At 38.5% G+C, this 14,245-nt stretch overlaps 1 protein-coding gene across 2 annotated transcripts in view; it reads left to right on the top strand.

Annotated features, from left to right (window-relative positions):
- Positions 1-14,245, top strand: part of slc12a5a (solute carrier family 12 member 5a) — a 121,006-nt gene that overhangs the window by 48,953 nt on the left and 57,808 nt on the right. For both annotated transcript variants that reach the window (XM_042508305.1, XM_042508309.1), the window contains exons 2-3: positions 11,362-11,462; positions 12,005-12,142. In XM_042508305.1, coding sequence (XP_042364239.1) covers positions 11,362-11,462; positions 12,005-12,142 — 239 coding nt within the window. The remainder of the gene's footprint in view (positions 1-11,361; positions 11,463-12,004; positions 12,143-14,245) is intronic.

Raw genomic sequence — 14,245 nt, forward strand, 5'->3', positions numbered from 1 at the left:
CCTGCCTGACACTTTTCTTTTCAAGTGAACATGCTGAAAGGCTTGTGGACAGGCGAACAAGCCGAGGTATGTCTGCGGAGAGTCTAAGGGGTTTTGGTTTAAAAGTTTAAACGCTGATGTGCCGCGTGTAAGGCAATTTGGGTGTGAAATGGAGTAATGTGAGCTTTAGAGAGCAGAGCGCTCAGGTGTGTAGTAGTTATTTTCCCTGAATAAAAGCATGTTTGCTTTGGTTTGGTTTGAGAGAGCTTTATTGATTATACAGGTGATAACTATTTTGATAATCAGTTGATAATTTTGAAGGCCAAACATTTCCCTGATGCAGCTTCTCCAATGTGAGGATTTTCTGCTTTTCTCTGTTTAATACAATAGTTAACTGAGTATATTTCAAGGTTAATTTATTGTCATTGTAAAACACAGGGTTGCACAACAAAATGCAGTTGTAGTCTATTTATGCTGAACAAGAAAAGTAAAAAAAATATCTTTTTTTATGGTGAATTGCGGAGGATGAAATTAAGGAGAACAATTTCAGAACATGGACAGTACAAGAAAAATGATAAGAGATCATTTAAAGAAACAAAACAAAACCGTAAAAGTGGGAATGGGGTAAAAAGTATGATTTTGGAAGTGCAAATTACACTCCGATGAAAGATACTAAAGTTTATCTTAAGGGTAATGTTAAAGGCCACAGTTCTATTATCTAAAATGATTTTTTACACTGTAGCAGTGACTGTCTGTATGCCTGCCAGCTCTCTATTTCTTCTTATCTGATGTATAGAAATTCACGACACTTTAACAAGGGTACTAATGTGTTTTGTAATCTGTTTTGCTGTCAAATCGAAGAAGATTTTTATCTATCAAATATTAGCGCGAGAGATTATTGAACGGTATTCTGTGATAATGTGAAAACAGAAGCAGCGGAATAAATTGAATTCTGTCAAAGAACGATAAGAGTTTATGGGGGAAAAAGTGTCCTTTTGATATACAGGGAATAAAATTCTCAATCTGCCTTTCTCTGCATCATGTCATAGCTGAGTCTCTTCCTCTGGCGAGATATTCCTTCGGTCAGCTGGTAGTCGCAGAGATTAACAAATAAAGAGCGGAGGGATGGCTTAGTTTTATTTGCCTGTCATTCTCCTCCTGCGTACAGTCACCTGATGTCAGATAGAGAGGGTGCTGCTGGGAAGGCATTGCAGGGGCCTGCCATTAAACAAAGATGAATCCTGACGTTCTCAGCTAGAGGCGAGGCAGAGGCGGTAAGGGGAAATTGGACCAAACCTACACATTCATCATCAGACAGTCACATGTGTGGAGGCTAGATCAACATGTTAAAATGCTGCTGTACGTTTCCATGTGCATGCACAGGCATCCTCCTGCCTCCCTCTGCTCTCAGCCAATCAGCTGCAGCCATATCAGGGGCCAATCAGGAGCGAGGAATCTCTGCTGGAGATGTTTGAGGGGCTGAAGAGAAGGGACTGTGCCAAAGTCGTACCCTGTGAGACGAGGCTGCATTAAAATTCATACTGAGCTGAAGCAGCAGCCTGAATACTGATCAGGACACAGGTCCTGTCCTGCAGCAACACCGAGGACGGGAGGTAGCCACCGTCGCGTGTTTTCCCCACATAAATAGAATCATAAAAACACATCATGTGAGAGCAGCAGTGGAGTAGAAGAATAAAGAGAGTTAGATAGGGGAGAGTGGGAGAACAGGAGAGAAAACACAGAGAGTGAGTTCCCGTTACAGAAGGCTGTTGTGTCTCTGATGTGGTGCTGGAGCCATGATAGGAGGAGAGTGAGCAAATATCTATTTATGACACTGTGCGGGGGCAGATGTGGGCATCTAACCATATGCTGTAGCTATTTTTTCCTCTGTACATTATATTTTCTGTTTTTGAAAGCAAGTAAATCATTTGCAAATGAAGTATTTGAAAACAAATATATTCTCACTTCTTCTCGCCTTCGTACCTCGTTATAAATAGATAGTATAATGGTCTACAGCAGAGAGAACATAGTTAGTGCTCATGTCACAACCTGCAAATGTAGTATTTGCAAATATTTGTTTGTGAGGACTTTGAATAAATTGTCTGACTTTGTGCTGATGGAGGCAGTAAATTTGGTTTTATTCAACTGGAAAGGTTAAACCAATTTTATTGGTGTATGGCTGGGCAATAGTTTAATATGATCATTCATCATCTTTGACCTTTTTCAGATTGTGATGATCTGATCAGATCCTGTTGTCCTTTTACAATTTTTCAGTCCATAAAAAAATTAGAAAAATGTAATTACCATTAATAAAATTATCTAACGATGAGTCAGTTAATTGATTAGTCGATCAACAAAAATAATCATCAGCAACTGTTTGGTTAACCACTTAAGTTTTTTCATTCACATATAAAAATTGCAACAAAGCCAAGAATAGCTTCTGTCTTCTTCATTTTTTATCCTCATGAATGTTTTTGAGATTTAGCTGACGGTCAGACAAAACAAGAGATTTAAGGTGTTATCGCTGGCTTTTGAGATTTGCAAGAAGGTATTTTTAAATCATTTTCTGTCACACAAAATGAATTAAGGAAATAATTGTCAAATTAATCAATAACGAATAAAATAATCATCAGCTGCCAGCCCTCTCCATGACCTCAGTTATGGCAGCCTGGGCAGTGGCACCACATCTGTAAACTCATCCGCTGCAATGATGAAGTTTAAAGAGAGGAGGAGACTGCTGTTCATGTCCTGTGTGAAACACTGAGTTTTTGTGAACTTTAAAAAATTTTTTACTAAGCCAAAGATATATTAACTCTTAAACTGCCTTGAGACAAAAACACACAAATAAAAGTGACAAAACAAGGAAGCTACAATAAAAAAAGGTTGATGTTGATCAAAAAATGTTTACATGATCTTGTTAATAGATTTCAAAGATATTGCCCGGCCCTACATCGTTATATATAACATTTATTTTCACATGGTTTTGTGTAAAGTTCAACATGTATCCCTCCGCCCGTCTGTGACCTGTAAAATATTAAACTACCTGAAAGCTCCCACATGTAGGTCAGTTTTAGGCAAACCTAATTTTTTTTCCAGAATTGCACATGGATATGTTTGGGTTCATGTTAAATCACTGTAAATCCTGATTTGACTGGAATTTAGATTAAAGTGACCTTAATCCTTCACCTAACTCCACCCAGCATCCCCCTGCTCCATCAGCAGCCTGAGAGACAGAGAGAGAGATACAGAGAGGGAGAGAGACCTCCGCCATTGATTGCCGTACGTGAATTAATGTGTAACTGCAGTGACGTTTCAGAGGAGAAAAGAGAATAACTGAGTGAACTCATGACCTGTTTGGATTTGGCAATGCACCAAGTAACAATGGCGGGGCACGCAGCCAGAAAATCCAACTCTCCTTTTTCTTAATTGTTTGTTTCCGTCCCACTAATTCTATTTAAATTCTTCACTCTTCCACCTGATAAAGCATTCCTCTCTGGATACACATTAAATGCGAACACATGCGCTCACCATTTACTCCACTGTGCAGTTGATGAACAGCCAAAAAGAGTGTCTATGTTTACTTTCATACATGAAGTAGCTGTGAATACATTTTGGATGTGTATTTTTTATAAAAAAGGCCCCATTTTTTCCAGTGATCATTTTTCATGTGTCTCTGTTTTCACATGAAATGGCTGAAATCCAGCCTTCTCTGCGCAGACTAAGATTAATTGGCCACATCCGTTTTTCTGCTGCTGTACAACACCATCATTGGGGTCTGAGCCAAGCATATGCACCATCACATATATTCACACACACACTCACACACACGCAAAGCAACAAGTGGTCCCTGAGCCTCTGTTGAGTCAGCTTCTCAAGAATCAACATCTAGCGCTTTGGCTTTTCCCCTTGAAACTGGTCCGCAGAGAGAAAGAGCAGTATGGCAATGTGACAAAGATCAGGAGGAGAGAGAGAGAGAGAGAGGAAAACCTGTGACTGTCACCACCACACCATCGTATAAGAAGGATCAATAAAACAAAGTCAAATAGTTCTCACCATCTAATCCTTTGTGGCTCTGTTCAAAGATCTGCTGGAAAACTGTGACTTGTCCGTGCGAAAGCAGTGGACCAGACCTCCACTCATTTGTGGTAAAAGTTATATTTACTCTCAAACACTGGAAGTGTCCCGACTCCTGGTTGTAGCTCATAGTCAGACAATAGAGAACTTCTGTGGGCTACAGAACATGTGAGAAATACACTATTGCACATCTGACAGTGCACCAAATATAGTTTTTATGATCATACTTGTGTCATCCATTTCTGAAATACGATTCTTGCACGCAGGTTCTTTTTCATATATAAACTCTATCACTGTTTTCACACCAAATGAGTTTTTACATTTTAAGGTCCAGTGTACAGGATTTAGGGGCATCAGTTGGCAGAGGTGGAATATAGTATTCATGTTATCATATTTAAAGCTCAAAGCTGAATGTAGTGACTTTTCTGCAAAACCTGACAGAAAATCAGGTCAGTGTGTGCTGCTGCAGCTCGTACAGCAACACAGAACATCACATTGACAGCACTGAAAAAAGTGGCCTGCGTACATTTTGCTACAAACAAGGCATCTTTGCAATTAATTAATACAGCGAGCCCACGTTGCATCAGAAATTAATCCATACAGTGAAACGTGTCCTTTTATTTTCTCCCTCGCCATGACTCTAACTATGTTACAAACCACAGTGCATCAAGTTTCACTATCTTCACAATTAACTATGAAAAGTCGAGGACAAGAAGAAGAGAGAAGAGTGTAGATTCAGTGTTTTTGTTTTGTCGAGGATTTGGGAGACGATCGCATGCTCAGTGAACAGTAAAGCTCTGGATTTTGACCATAGATAGGGAGAGGCTTTGATAGCGAGAGCCATTGTTGGACGGATCCCATCAGATTGAGGGAGGATAAGCTGCTTGGGGGATGCGGTCAGAGCAAAAAACTCTTTCAGGCACTGTCATTTTTCCAAAAGGGGGGTATCCATCAGTCCCTTGATGGTGGAGTTTTAATTATTAGGCGATGACGAGAAATGGGCCGTGGAGACAGAAGTGATCGGGGAGAGAAGATGTCTTTGGGCATTAGCCCTTCGGTTACACAACTCTGTGCTTATGTGTACTCTGTGTTTGAATTACCACTAAAATCACTTGTCCCTTTTGATCCTTTAAGAAGTGTGTCTATGTTCTCTCACTTATTCACTATTCAGAGGATAATCTATAGTAAATAGTAAGTGTTGTTAACCCTTTGAAATGTGGATTATTTTCTTATGCTGCATTCTTATGCAGTAGAAGTAGTAGCAATAGTAGTAGTATTTCAGCACTTTTTTTCCAGTCATTTCCTTTTTTGTTGTTTGTTTTGTTTGTCTTTTACTTTTATCTAGGTTTTTTTTCTAATTTCCAGGTCATTTTCTTTTACTTTTTTTTTTTTTTTTTACAAATGTTTTGCTAATTATTTTGTCATATATTCATAACGTGCTCATTGCATTGCCTTTTACCTATGTGTTTGAAAGACATGGAGCCAATATGCTCAGGCCTCAAAGGGTCAACAGAGGCTGGTATGTTAAACAGTGAAGCATAGTTTTATTTCAGGCAGAGCACTCAGGTCGTAGGTACATTAGCTGATGAGCATCAGCTGTTTCATTTATGCTTTACCACATTCATCAGCTGCGGTCTATCAGCTGACCAGTGACGTCCAATCAGGTCCATGCAGGTGTACAGTCTGCCGTAGTAACTTGTCACATTTTACTGTTAGTCTGCTGATTCATGCCAACATACTTTGCTGTCACAGCTCCCTCCACCAGCCCTTATTAACTGTATAACCATTTCATGTAAATGATAAATTCCTTGATGCACGCTTATCTGACCTGTATGTAAACTAGGCTGTTTTTTGAGTAATAATCTGCCTCTCTTTAATTGACGCAGTTGTCTACCTTTGCATTACTGTCCTGTCCTATATTTTTGCACTCCATATTGAGATTTCCAGCCTCGAGTATATATATCTAAATCTGAATTAGATATTTTTATTCCATTGTTATGTAGTTCAGCTTCATTTATTTAAAAAGTGTCATTGTGATGAATAAAATCATTTTTGCAAGACCCAAGACAAGTCTGTCATGCAAAACAATCAAAAGACACCAGCCACACTGTTCAAAACATTCACAAATATTGAAAATATCAGTATGAGGGATTTTAAATCCCCTTGGACCAATTATTGTCTCTTACTTCAGTAGTGTTTTGCAGTTTATTCCAGTCACACGGAGCATTGTACCAGAAGCCAGTCTTCTGGTATGAGTTGAGTTTGAAACGTCCTGTGATCTGGTGTAATGATTGTTCACTTTGAACTAGGGTGTGCTGCATACATTACAGGCTTCAACAAACAATTACTTTGATTATGGATTCATCTGTGGATTACATTATAGATGCCTGATTTATCATTTTGTCTCCAAAATGTCTGTGATGTAGAGGTTATACCTTGAAATTGCTTGTATCGTCGGATCAACAGTCCAAAACAACTTGAGTACAACATGAGTACAGTCTTTGAAATGGTAGCCAATTCATTTTTCTAAATAAAAAAGGAAAAGGAATACACTTCTGTGCATTATGCTTCTGATTACGTCTCCCTCTGTTCATGTGTTCATCTGTGCTCATGGATCTTTATCTCATCTACCTGCACAGCAAGCCTGAGCATGAACAAAGGCATTAAAAGCAATCAACAAGCATACAAATAATAGTTAAAATATAACTAAAATCATCCAAAACAACAAACAATAATAGTGATGTAAATAGCTAAAAAATAAATGGTGGAGGAGTGTCCAAGTTTAAGTTCCTTTGCAGATTATTCCATGAATAAGGTGCACTGTTTGTGGTCCATTTTTTCAGTTCTTATTTGGGAGATGTGGAGCAACAAGTTAGTCTGCGACCAAATACCGAGATTACGTGAGTTTAGAGTTAAAAGGGATGAAATATGGGGAGGAAGCATCTGTTTCAAAGCTTTATAAGTGAATAAAAATCAATGCTGATCCCGCCTCACTGCCAAATGCTGCCAGCCGACCTTTAGATGAAGATGGCAGTGGTGGGTGCCGTAAGGATCACCAGCTATGAACCTTAGGGGCTGAATGGTTTACAGCATCCAGTGACATTAATGAAGGGGCAGCAGCTTTTCCGTATATCACTGAGGCGTATCGTTCTCACCTGGTCTAAAGACTCAAAAGCAGTTTTAAACAAACAACTTAATAATACACGTGTTCTGGAAACCCTCTGCAGGTTGCTCTGGCTTCCCTTTTTACCGCCTGTGTCTGTTTTAACCTGCAGGTCAAAGTGAGTTGAACATTAAGTGCAGCAGAAGCTTTTACATTTTACAGCCGTAGACAAAAGTGTGTGCGTCTCTCTCCCCTCTCTCCCTCTGCAGGTTCCCATTTCAGGTCTGGTTCCCTCGTCTTTGTCTGTCTGAGCCCATATCTCTCTGCTTGTCACTATTCGCTCTCACCCCATCTATCTGTGTCTCTCTACATCTTCTCATCTGCACCCTCATTCTCTCGCTTTCCATCTCTTTGTATTAATCTCTCCTCTGATTGCTTTTTTTCTCTTTTCTTCTGCTCTTTTTGCCCCAAATCTCCATGCCCCTTTTTTTTTTCCACGTCCCCGTCTGAGTGGCCCTATTGCTGTGTCTCTGTAGAACAGCGTGCTGGCTGTTAGCGGTGCCCCGACGTCATGGCACATGGCTGCAGCATCCTGGCTATAAATAACTTGGTCTCGTGGTGCTCAGTCCAAGACAGAACCGAGAGCCAGAGGGAGAGCAATCTGCTGTCTCCCTCAAGAGACGCTCGAAGGGGAAGACAGCTTACTCTGTGTAGCCTTTCGCCACCAAGACCTTCATTGTACTTGGTGAACAAAGTGATTCTGAATTCAGTTATTTTTCTAGACAAGAGCAAAATGTCTGGTCAGGCAGCAGTTCAAGTATGAAGGCTAATCAAAGCTTGAGGCTCAAAAGAGTGAGGGGTAAAAAAACCCCACAGTATTTTCACCAGATCCACGCGAGGCTGTGGTGCTCCAGCATCTGCTGCCATTTGTGCTGACTGCAGATGTTGAACCATTGTCCTCCATATATGTTGTCATCGTGTTTTTATTGTTTACATGTTAGGATTGATTTACAGTATTCTGCATAGCGCTGCTTTAGCACTATGTTAATGAAGAGTCATTATTATGCGTTCATTATGATGATGATTGCATGAGTACTTGTGGTACATATTCATGTTTACATGATCCAGAGTTCCTGCAGATCCTTAGAAAGTCTTAAAAAACCTTCAATTAATTTATCTGTATTTAAGGCCTTAATTGGTATTTAAATGTCTTAAATTTGTAAGTGCTAAGTGGAAAATAGGAGAATTAGATTTCTGACATTGTATCATAAAATTGAGAAATAATATAATATAAATAATATACATAAAATATATAAATAATATTTTTTTTTTTTTTTTTTTTTTTTTTTTAAATAATTTCACACAGATCAGGATAGAGGAACCAACAGCACTCATATTCATTTACAACATCCAATCAAATGAAAAATGAACGATGAACGAAAGATATTTTTTAAGGAATAAATGCTTATATAATAAAAATATGTTCATTGTTTTTCATGAATTACATTTTGAAAAAAAAAATAATCATAAATTTTTAACTTGACAAAAAACTCATGTTTAAAGTTAAAATCCAGGCAATATTGTCTCCAACCCAAAGTGATTGATTGATGCTGATGATTGATTGGTGTTTAAAAGGTCTTAAAAAGTCTCGAATTTAACTTTCCTTAAGCTGTAGGAGCCCTGTGTTCTTTTTCAGATTAAAACACTTTAAGTAATTGCTAAATTGCTGTTCAGTAAATCCACCAATTTTAATAATCAATAAATTTGGGAAAACAAATCCCCACCATCTACCGTTTCCATATTTGAGGATTAGTTGTTTTCTTGGTTTTGTATTATTTAACATTTGATAAGTTAACTGCTGGTCTGACAAAACAAAACATTTGTCTGACATTTTTTAGTGTAAACGATCAGTGGACAAATAAGATTGTTACAAAACAAGTGATTAATAATGAAAATAATCATTAGTTGCGGTAGATTTGCAGTGCAGATGGAATTTGAGCTGATAATTGCTTTTCTAAAGTTCAAAGTCCTAATTCAGGGCCTGTTAACAGTTAACCTCACAATGTGTACAGCAATAAAGCACAACAATGACCGGCAGCATTCAGTCTCAGGTTGATCCGCTCCCACAAATGTGCTTGTTTGTCTTTGTTGTGACAGAAGACTGGCTAAAGAAGCAGCAGCAACGTCACCAGTGCTTTTCTGGAAAGTTCAGATAATATCAACTGGAAGCACTTGGGACAGTCACGCCCAATAGTTCTTATAAAAGACGCTGGGCACTGGCTTTCTCTCTAGACGGCTGCATTTGAACAGATGTGCTCTCTTCTCGTTGGGAACAATTGGAAAAAAAAACTTCAGTGGACATCCACAAACTGATTGCAGAGCCTGCTCCAAAATCTCTTGACCAATAAACACATTTGCTCACAGAATATCTAGCAGAAAAACCAACCAATTACAGTTTCTGCAACCTCTATGTTACCATGAAAGTAGCTCTCTTAATTGCACTCACATCCCTTTATTTACCCACAGAGCCGCCACAGGTATCTGATGTAGAGGTACAATTAAGCAGTTGTAATTCCAGCAGCAGTGCAGGCAAAGACATTTCTCTCTTCAGTTATGTGTTTCACAGGAGCACCTGCAGTTCTAACCTATTAGCTGGTTCTAAGCTAAACAAATACCTGTTTAAACATGTCCAAACGTCCAAAGGTTTGAAACTCCCAGCCTCTATTAACATTAACAAATGATGCTAGAAATACGTGTGAATTCCTTGTGAGGTTGCTTTGCTGGAGGGCCGTTATTATAAAAACAGAAGGGGCTTCAGAAAGTGTCGAGTTTGCATTATCAGCATGTTAGCTTCGGACGGGTCAGTTCAGTTAATCATTTCTCTTCTTTAAAATAAACAAAAAAAAAAAAAACTCAGTGAAAAGACCCAGGGAGAGGAATGAGGAGAGTTGTTATGTTTTGAGTGGAACAGTCACACTGAGAAATGCTGTTTGTGGTCCATTTTCAAACCTCAATTGGAAATCAATGAGCTTGTCAATTGTCTCTCCCAAGAGTTGGATGCTGACCTTCCCGTGTTGTTTTTTTTCGAGATTTGCCTCATGCCTTTAGACTGTATGGAGCCCTGAGAGGCAAGTGGGGTAAATAAATTGTTGATCCATTTTCTAAGTCTGATCTATGTTGTTTTCTGTTCTGGGTTTATGTCTTAAGAACAAGTGAAAAAGGTTTTGCCAGCAAAATTAAGTTCCTTAGCTTCTCTTCTATGAAACAGGGTTATTTTTATTTATTATAATTATTATTATCATTACATGCAAGAATCCTTTTTTGGCAGTTTTGGCCGGTGATTTTTTTTTCTGCAAGCATAGTTTTTACTTAATTACATATTTTCCACCTGTAAAAAGACATTTTTGTAGGTGTTTTTTTGTTGTTGCTTTTTTGCAAGAACTTTATTTTAAGTTTTCTCACTAGAAAACAGGTGAGAGATAAAGTTTTGGCATGTGATTTTTTTTTTTGTAAACTCATTTTTGCCTTGTTTTTACCTGTTTTTTTGTCACGTGTTCTTATGTTGTAAACGCAGAAGAAAAAAATCTTTAGACTTACAAAATGGATCACCAGAATCTTTTCTGGCCTCTCAGGGCCTCCGTAAGCCTTTGAACATGTGGACAGATGCTTCTCGATGGAGTCATGATGCCTTCAGCAAGCTGTCACCTAAATAACATCACAGCGTGCCTGCCATTCTGTGTTTTGAGGGTAAAAAGCTGCAAACAGTCCTCATTATTTCTCTGCATTAATGTTCAAAATTGTGATCTCCTTGTTTGTCAGTGTAGTGAATAAACTGATTGAGATGTTCCAGTTTGCGTTCCTCCTCTGGCCATATGGAATATATAGCACCGCACATATTGTGAATGCACACTCCATTAGTTATGGTTCTGTTCCTCTGCGTTTCTGACTGTGGGCGCTTTTATGGAGACGACAAGCCTCCCCTCCTCTCCTGGCTGACGTCCTCCAGTTTGAGCTTTCTGTCTGTGTCTTTCTTTGCTCAAACAATAAATAAATAAATATCAGTCTGTCTGTTCTTGAAAGTTGTTGTTTTGCACACCAAAGGGTTATTTTGACATGGAGAAGCTCATGTTGTGCATTACGCTCTCTGCTCGTCTCCTTTATTTCAGTCCAGTCTAATTGTGAATATGTGTGTCCGTTTCTTCCAGGTGACAGTAACCCCAAGGAGAGCAGCCCCTTCATCAACAGCAGTGATGCTGCTGCAGAGAAGAGCCAGCAGTATGACGGCAAGAACATGGCCTTGTTTGAGGTACAGTCCAATAATCTGCGCACACACACACTGATACAAAATCGGGCACGATCACAGGAGCAGCATACACTCAGCCTCACAATTCAGTGATTGAATAGGGGCCCTGACATCTATTAATGAGGGTAATTACTGTATGAAGGGCATGTTGGAACCTCAGGTTAATGCAAGCAAATATCACACTGCTACAGGAGAGAACTTTAGCAAGGCAATTTGCCACAGCTCTGCACAAATATATTTACATTGTGCTCTCAGTGGGGTTTCTGGATTAAACAAGAGAAAAGAAAAGAAATTCAGAGAAAGAACATTTTATCGTGTAAGCACTTTTTTCTCCCCCGGATGGGTTGGACTTTGCAAAATCAGTGTAGCACAGCACCTAAAATAGTAACTTATCTACAGTTACAGTACACTATTAATGAACTTGGTTCACCTGGCTGGCTGAGAGGGTTAAAATGCACCGTTGTACCAAAGATGTGGGTTCACATTCTTTGAAGTTTTGCATCCCTCTGACTCCAGCCCTCCTGTTTGTGTTTCTGTCTCTGCAGGAGGAGATGGACACCAGCCCCATGGTGTCATCTCTTCTCAGCAGCCTGGCCAACTACTCCAATCTGCCCCAAGGTAGCAAGGAGCACGAGGAGGCCGAAAATAACGAGGCAGAGTCATCGCGCAAGAAACCTGTCAAGGTATTTGACAAATGTCACTTATTAACACATACGCACGATACAGTGCACACAACAGAAGAAACAGTACATGTTTGCTTATATACACTGTTAACAGGCATCTCCTATGTTGTGGAGATACAGAGATGGATATTAAATTTGAATATAGTAGTCCCCAAAACAGTAAACCATAGGAATAATGATTGGATAACTAAACAATGTGTCTCTGTTTTTAAAAAATTATATTTCTTGTTTTAATTTTCCAATGTATCTTTTTTTATATAACTGACAATACAAAATTGTCAAAAACACTCACTAGTTTAATTTTCTTTTCCCCGTGTGTACTGTAGAGCATGGTCAGCAGCACATTTGCATTTCCTCCCTATCTTTATCCTCTCCATCTATCATACAAATTATATTTTGAGCCGTGCTCACCACAAGAGGACCTGATTTACTGTAAACCACAGTGATCTGTGTCTTTTATAGCAGCAAATACAACAAATTCTCAGTGTACAATCAGGTGAAACTGGCCTGCTCCTTTTAATAAATCTTTGTATTTCTACTGGAAATCAATAAGAACTGCAAGAGATTAGCTTTTAATGGTGCTGCAGTAAACACTAAAGCACTAATGGCTTTTTCTCTGTGTATAATAACGAGATGTAATGTTTTCTATGACGCACTGTAGTGCTTGTAACTGCAAAGGTGTTTATCAGCTATTTGTAAAAACATTTAAATATACCTAAAATGCAGCCCTGTGCCCAAGACACTACGTTTATATACAACTAATTTGATACAATCAATACGTTTTAAACGAAACATAATACTAAGGGAATTTCGTAATCTATTAACATAATGAGGACATATTGCTAGTTAACATATCTGGCAAGTCGAAAAAACGTTGATGCTAAATGTATCAGTAAACACTTTATTGATAACTGAAACATGTGTCAATAAACTTTTTTTTACAAAATATCTCAGTTGTGTTCAGACAAAATAGGAAAACTTGTAATACAGTAGCCACACATGGTGACAAGCATTATTGGTTTTTTTTACCTTTTTTATTAATATTTTTTAAAAATCATGACTTAAGGATGTTAAAAAAAATGTACTCTTGATCAGTCTTCATTTTGATGAATAATAGAATAAACTTGATGAGTCACAGTTGATCTCACATGAATGTATAGGTTTAACGACACAAATCGAATCCAAGATGCTCTTGGTGCAGCAAGTACATGGACACAGCTATACCAAAAACATCAAGTAACAGAGCAATGATTCAGCCTTTTATAGCGTGTTTCAAACATTATATAAATGTGTCTAACAGTGACCTTTAAAAGTCCATAAGATCTTCATCTCACAGTATGTTAACCTTCAGACACCCAGGAGCCTTCTTACATGCCTGCGTGCAGGAGGTCTCCGAAAAACACCAAACCATGAGTATGAATAAATCATACATTCATACAATTACTATTAGAACACAAAATGAGAGTCCGGGCACAAACACAAAGTTCTCGTGTCACGTCCTGCACGTTGTACGCCCATCATGCTCCACAACAACCCTCCTGCAAAGCCTAAATGGTGTATGAATGTAATGTTTTTTTACCTGAAAGAAGCATTATCTCTGAACTTAAGCAGTGATAAAGTTGCCGCCATAAAGTCATAAGAACGTGGTTTGGTAACATACAAACATCATTTTTAAGAGACAGGGTTGTAAAATGTGCTTAAAACAGCAGGAGTTTTCGTGTTGCTGCAGTACCAGTGTGACACAGCACAGACTCATTATTCGACTGACTAATATTAAAAAGATCATTTAAGCTGTCTGCACAAAAAGCAGGTTTTTAGTTATCAAGTTCCAGACACATCTCGAGGATAATTAAAGCAAACAGGATGCACCTGAGTGCCACCAAAGGGTCTGAATGCTTATGCAAATGAGATATTTCAGATTTTGATTTTTAATACATTTGCAAAAATGTCTAAAAGCATGTTTTTACATAGTCATTATTGGTTAAGTCCAGATTGATGGGCAAAAATGGCAATTTTAACCACTAGCAATTAAATCTACAACACAATAAGGTGTAGTGCTGTAGTGCTGCACATATTGTGAATGCACTCCATTAGTTATGTTTC

Source organism: Plectropomus leopardus, chromosome 2 (genome assembly GCF_008729295.1).
Source record: "Plectropomus leopardus isolate mb chromosome 2, YSFRI_Pleo_2.0, whole genome shotgun sequence".
NCBI lineage: Eukaryota > Metazoa > Chordata > Actinopteri > Perciformes > Serranidae > Plectropomus > Plectropomus leopardus.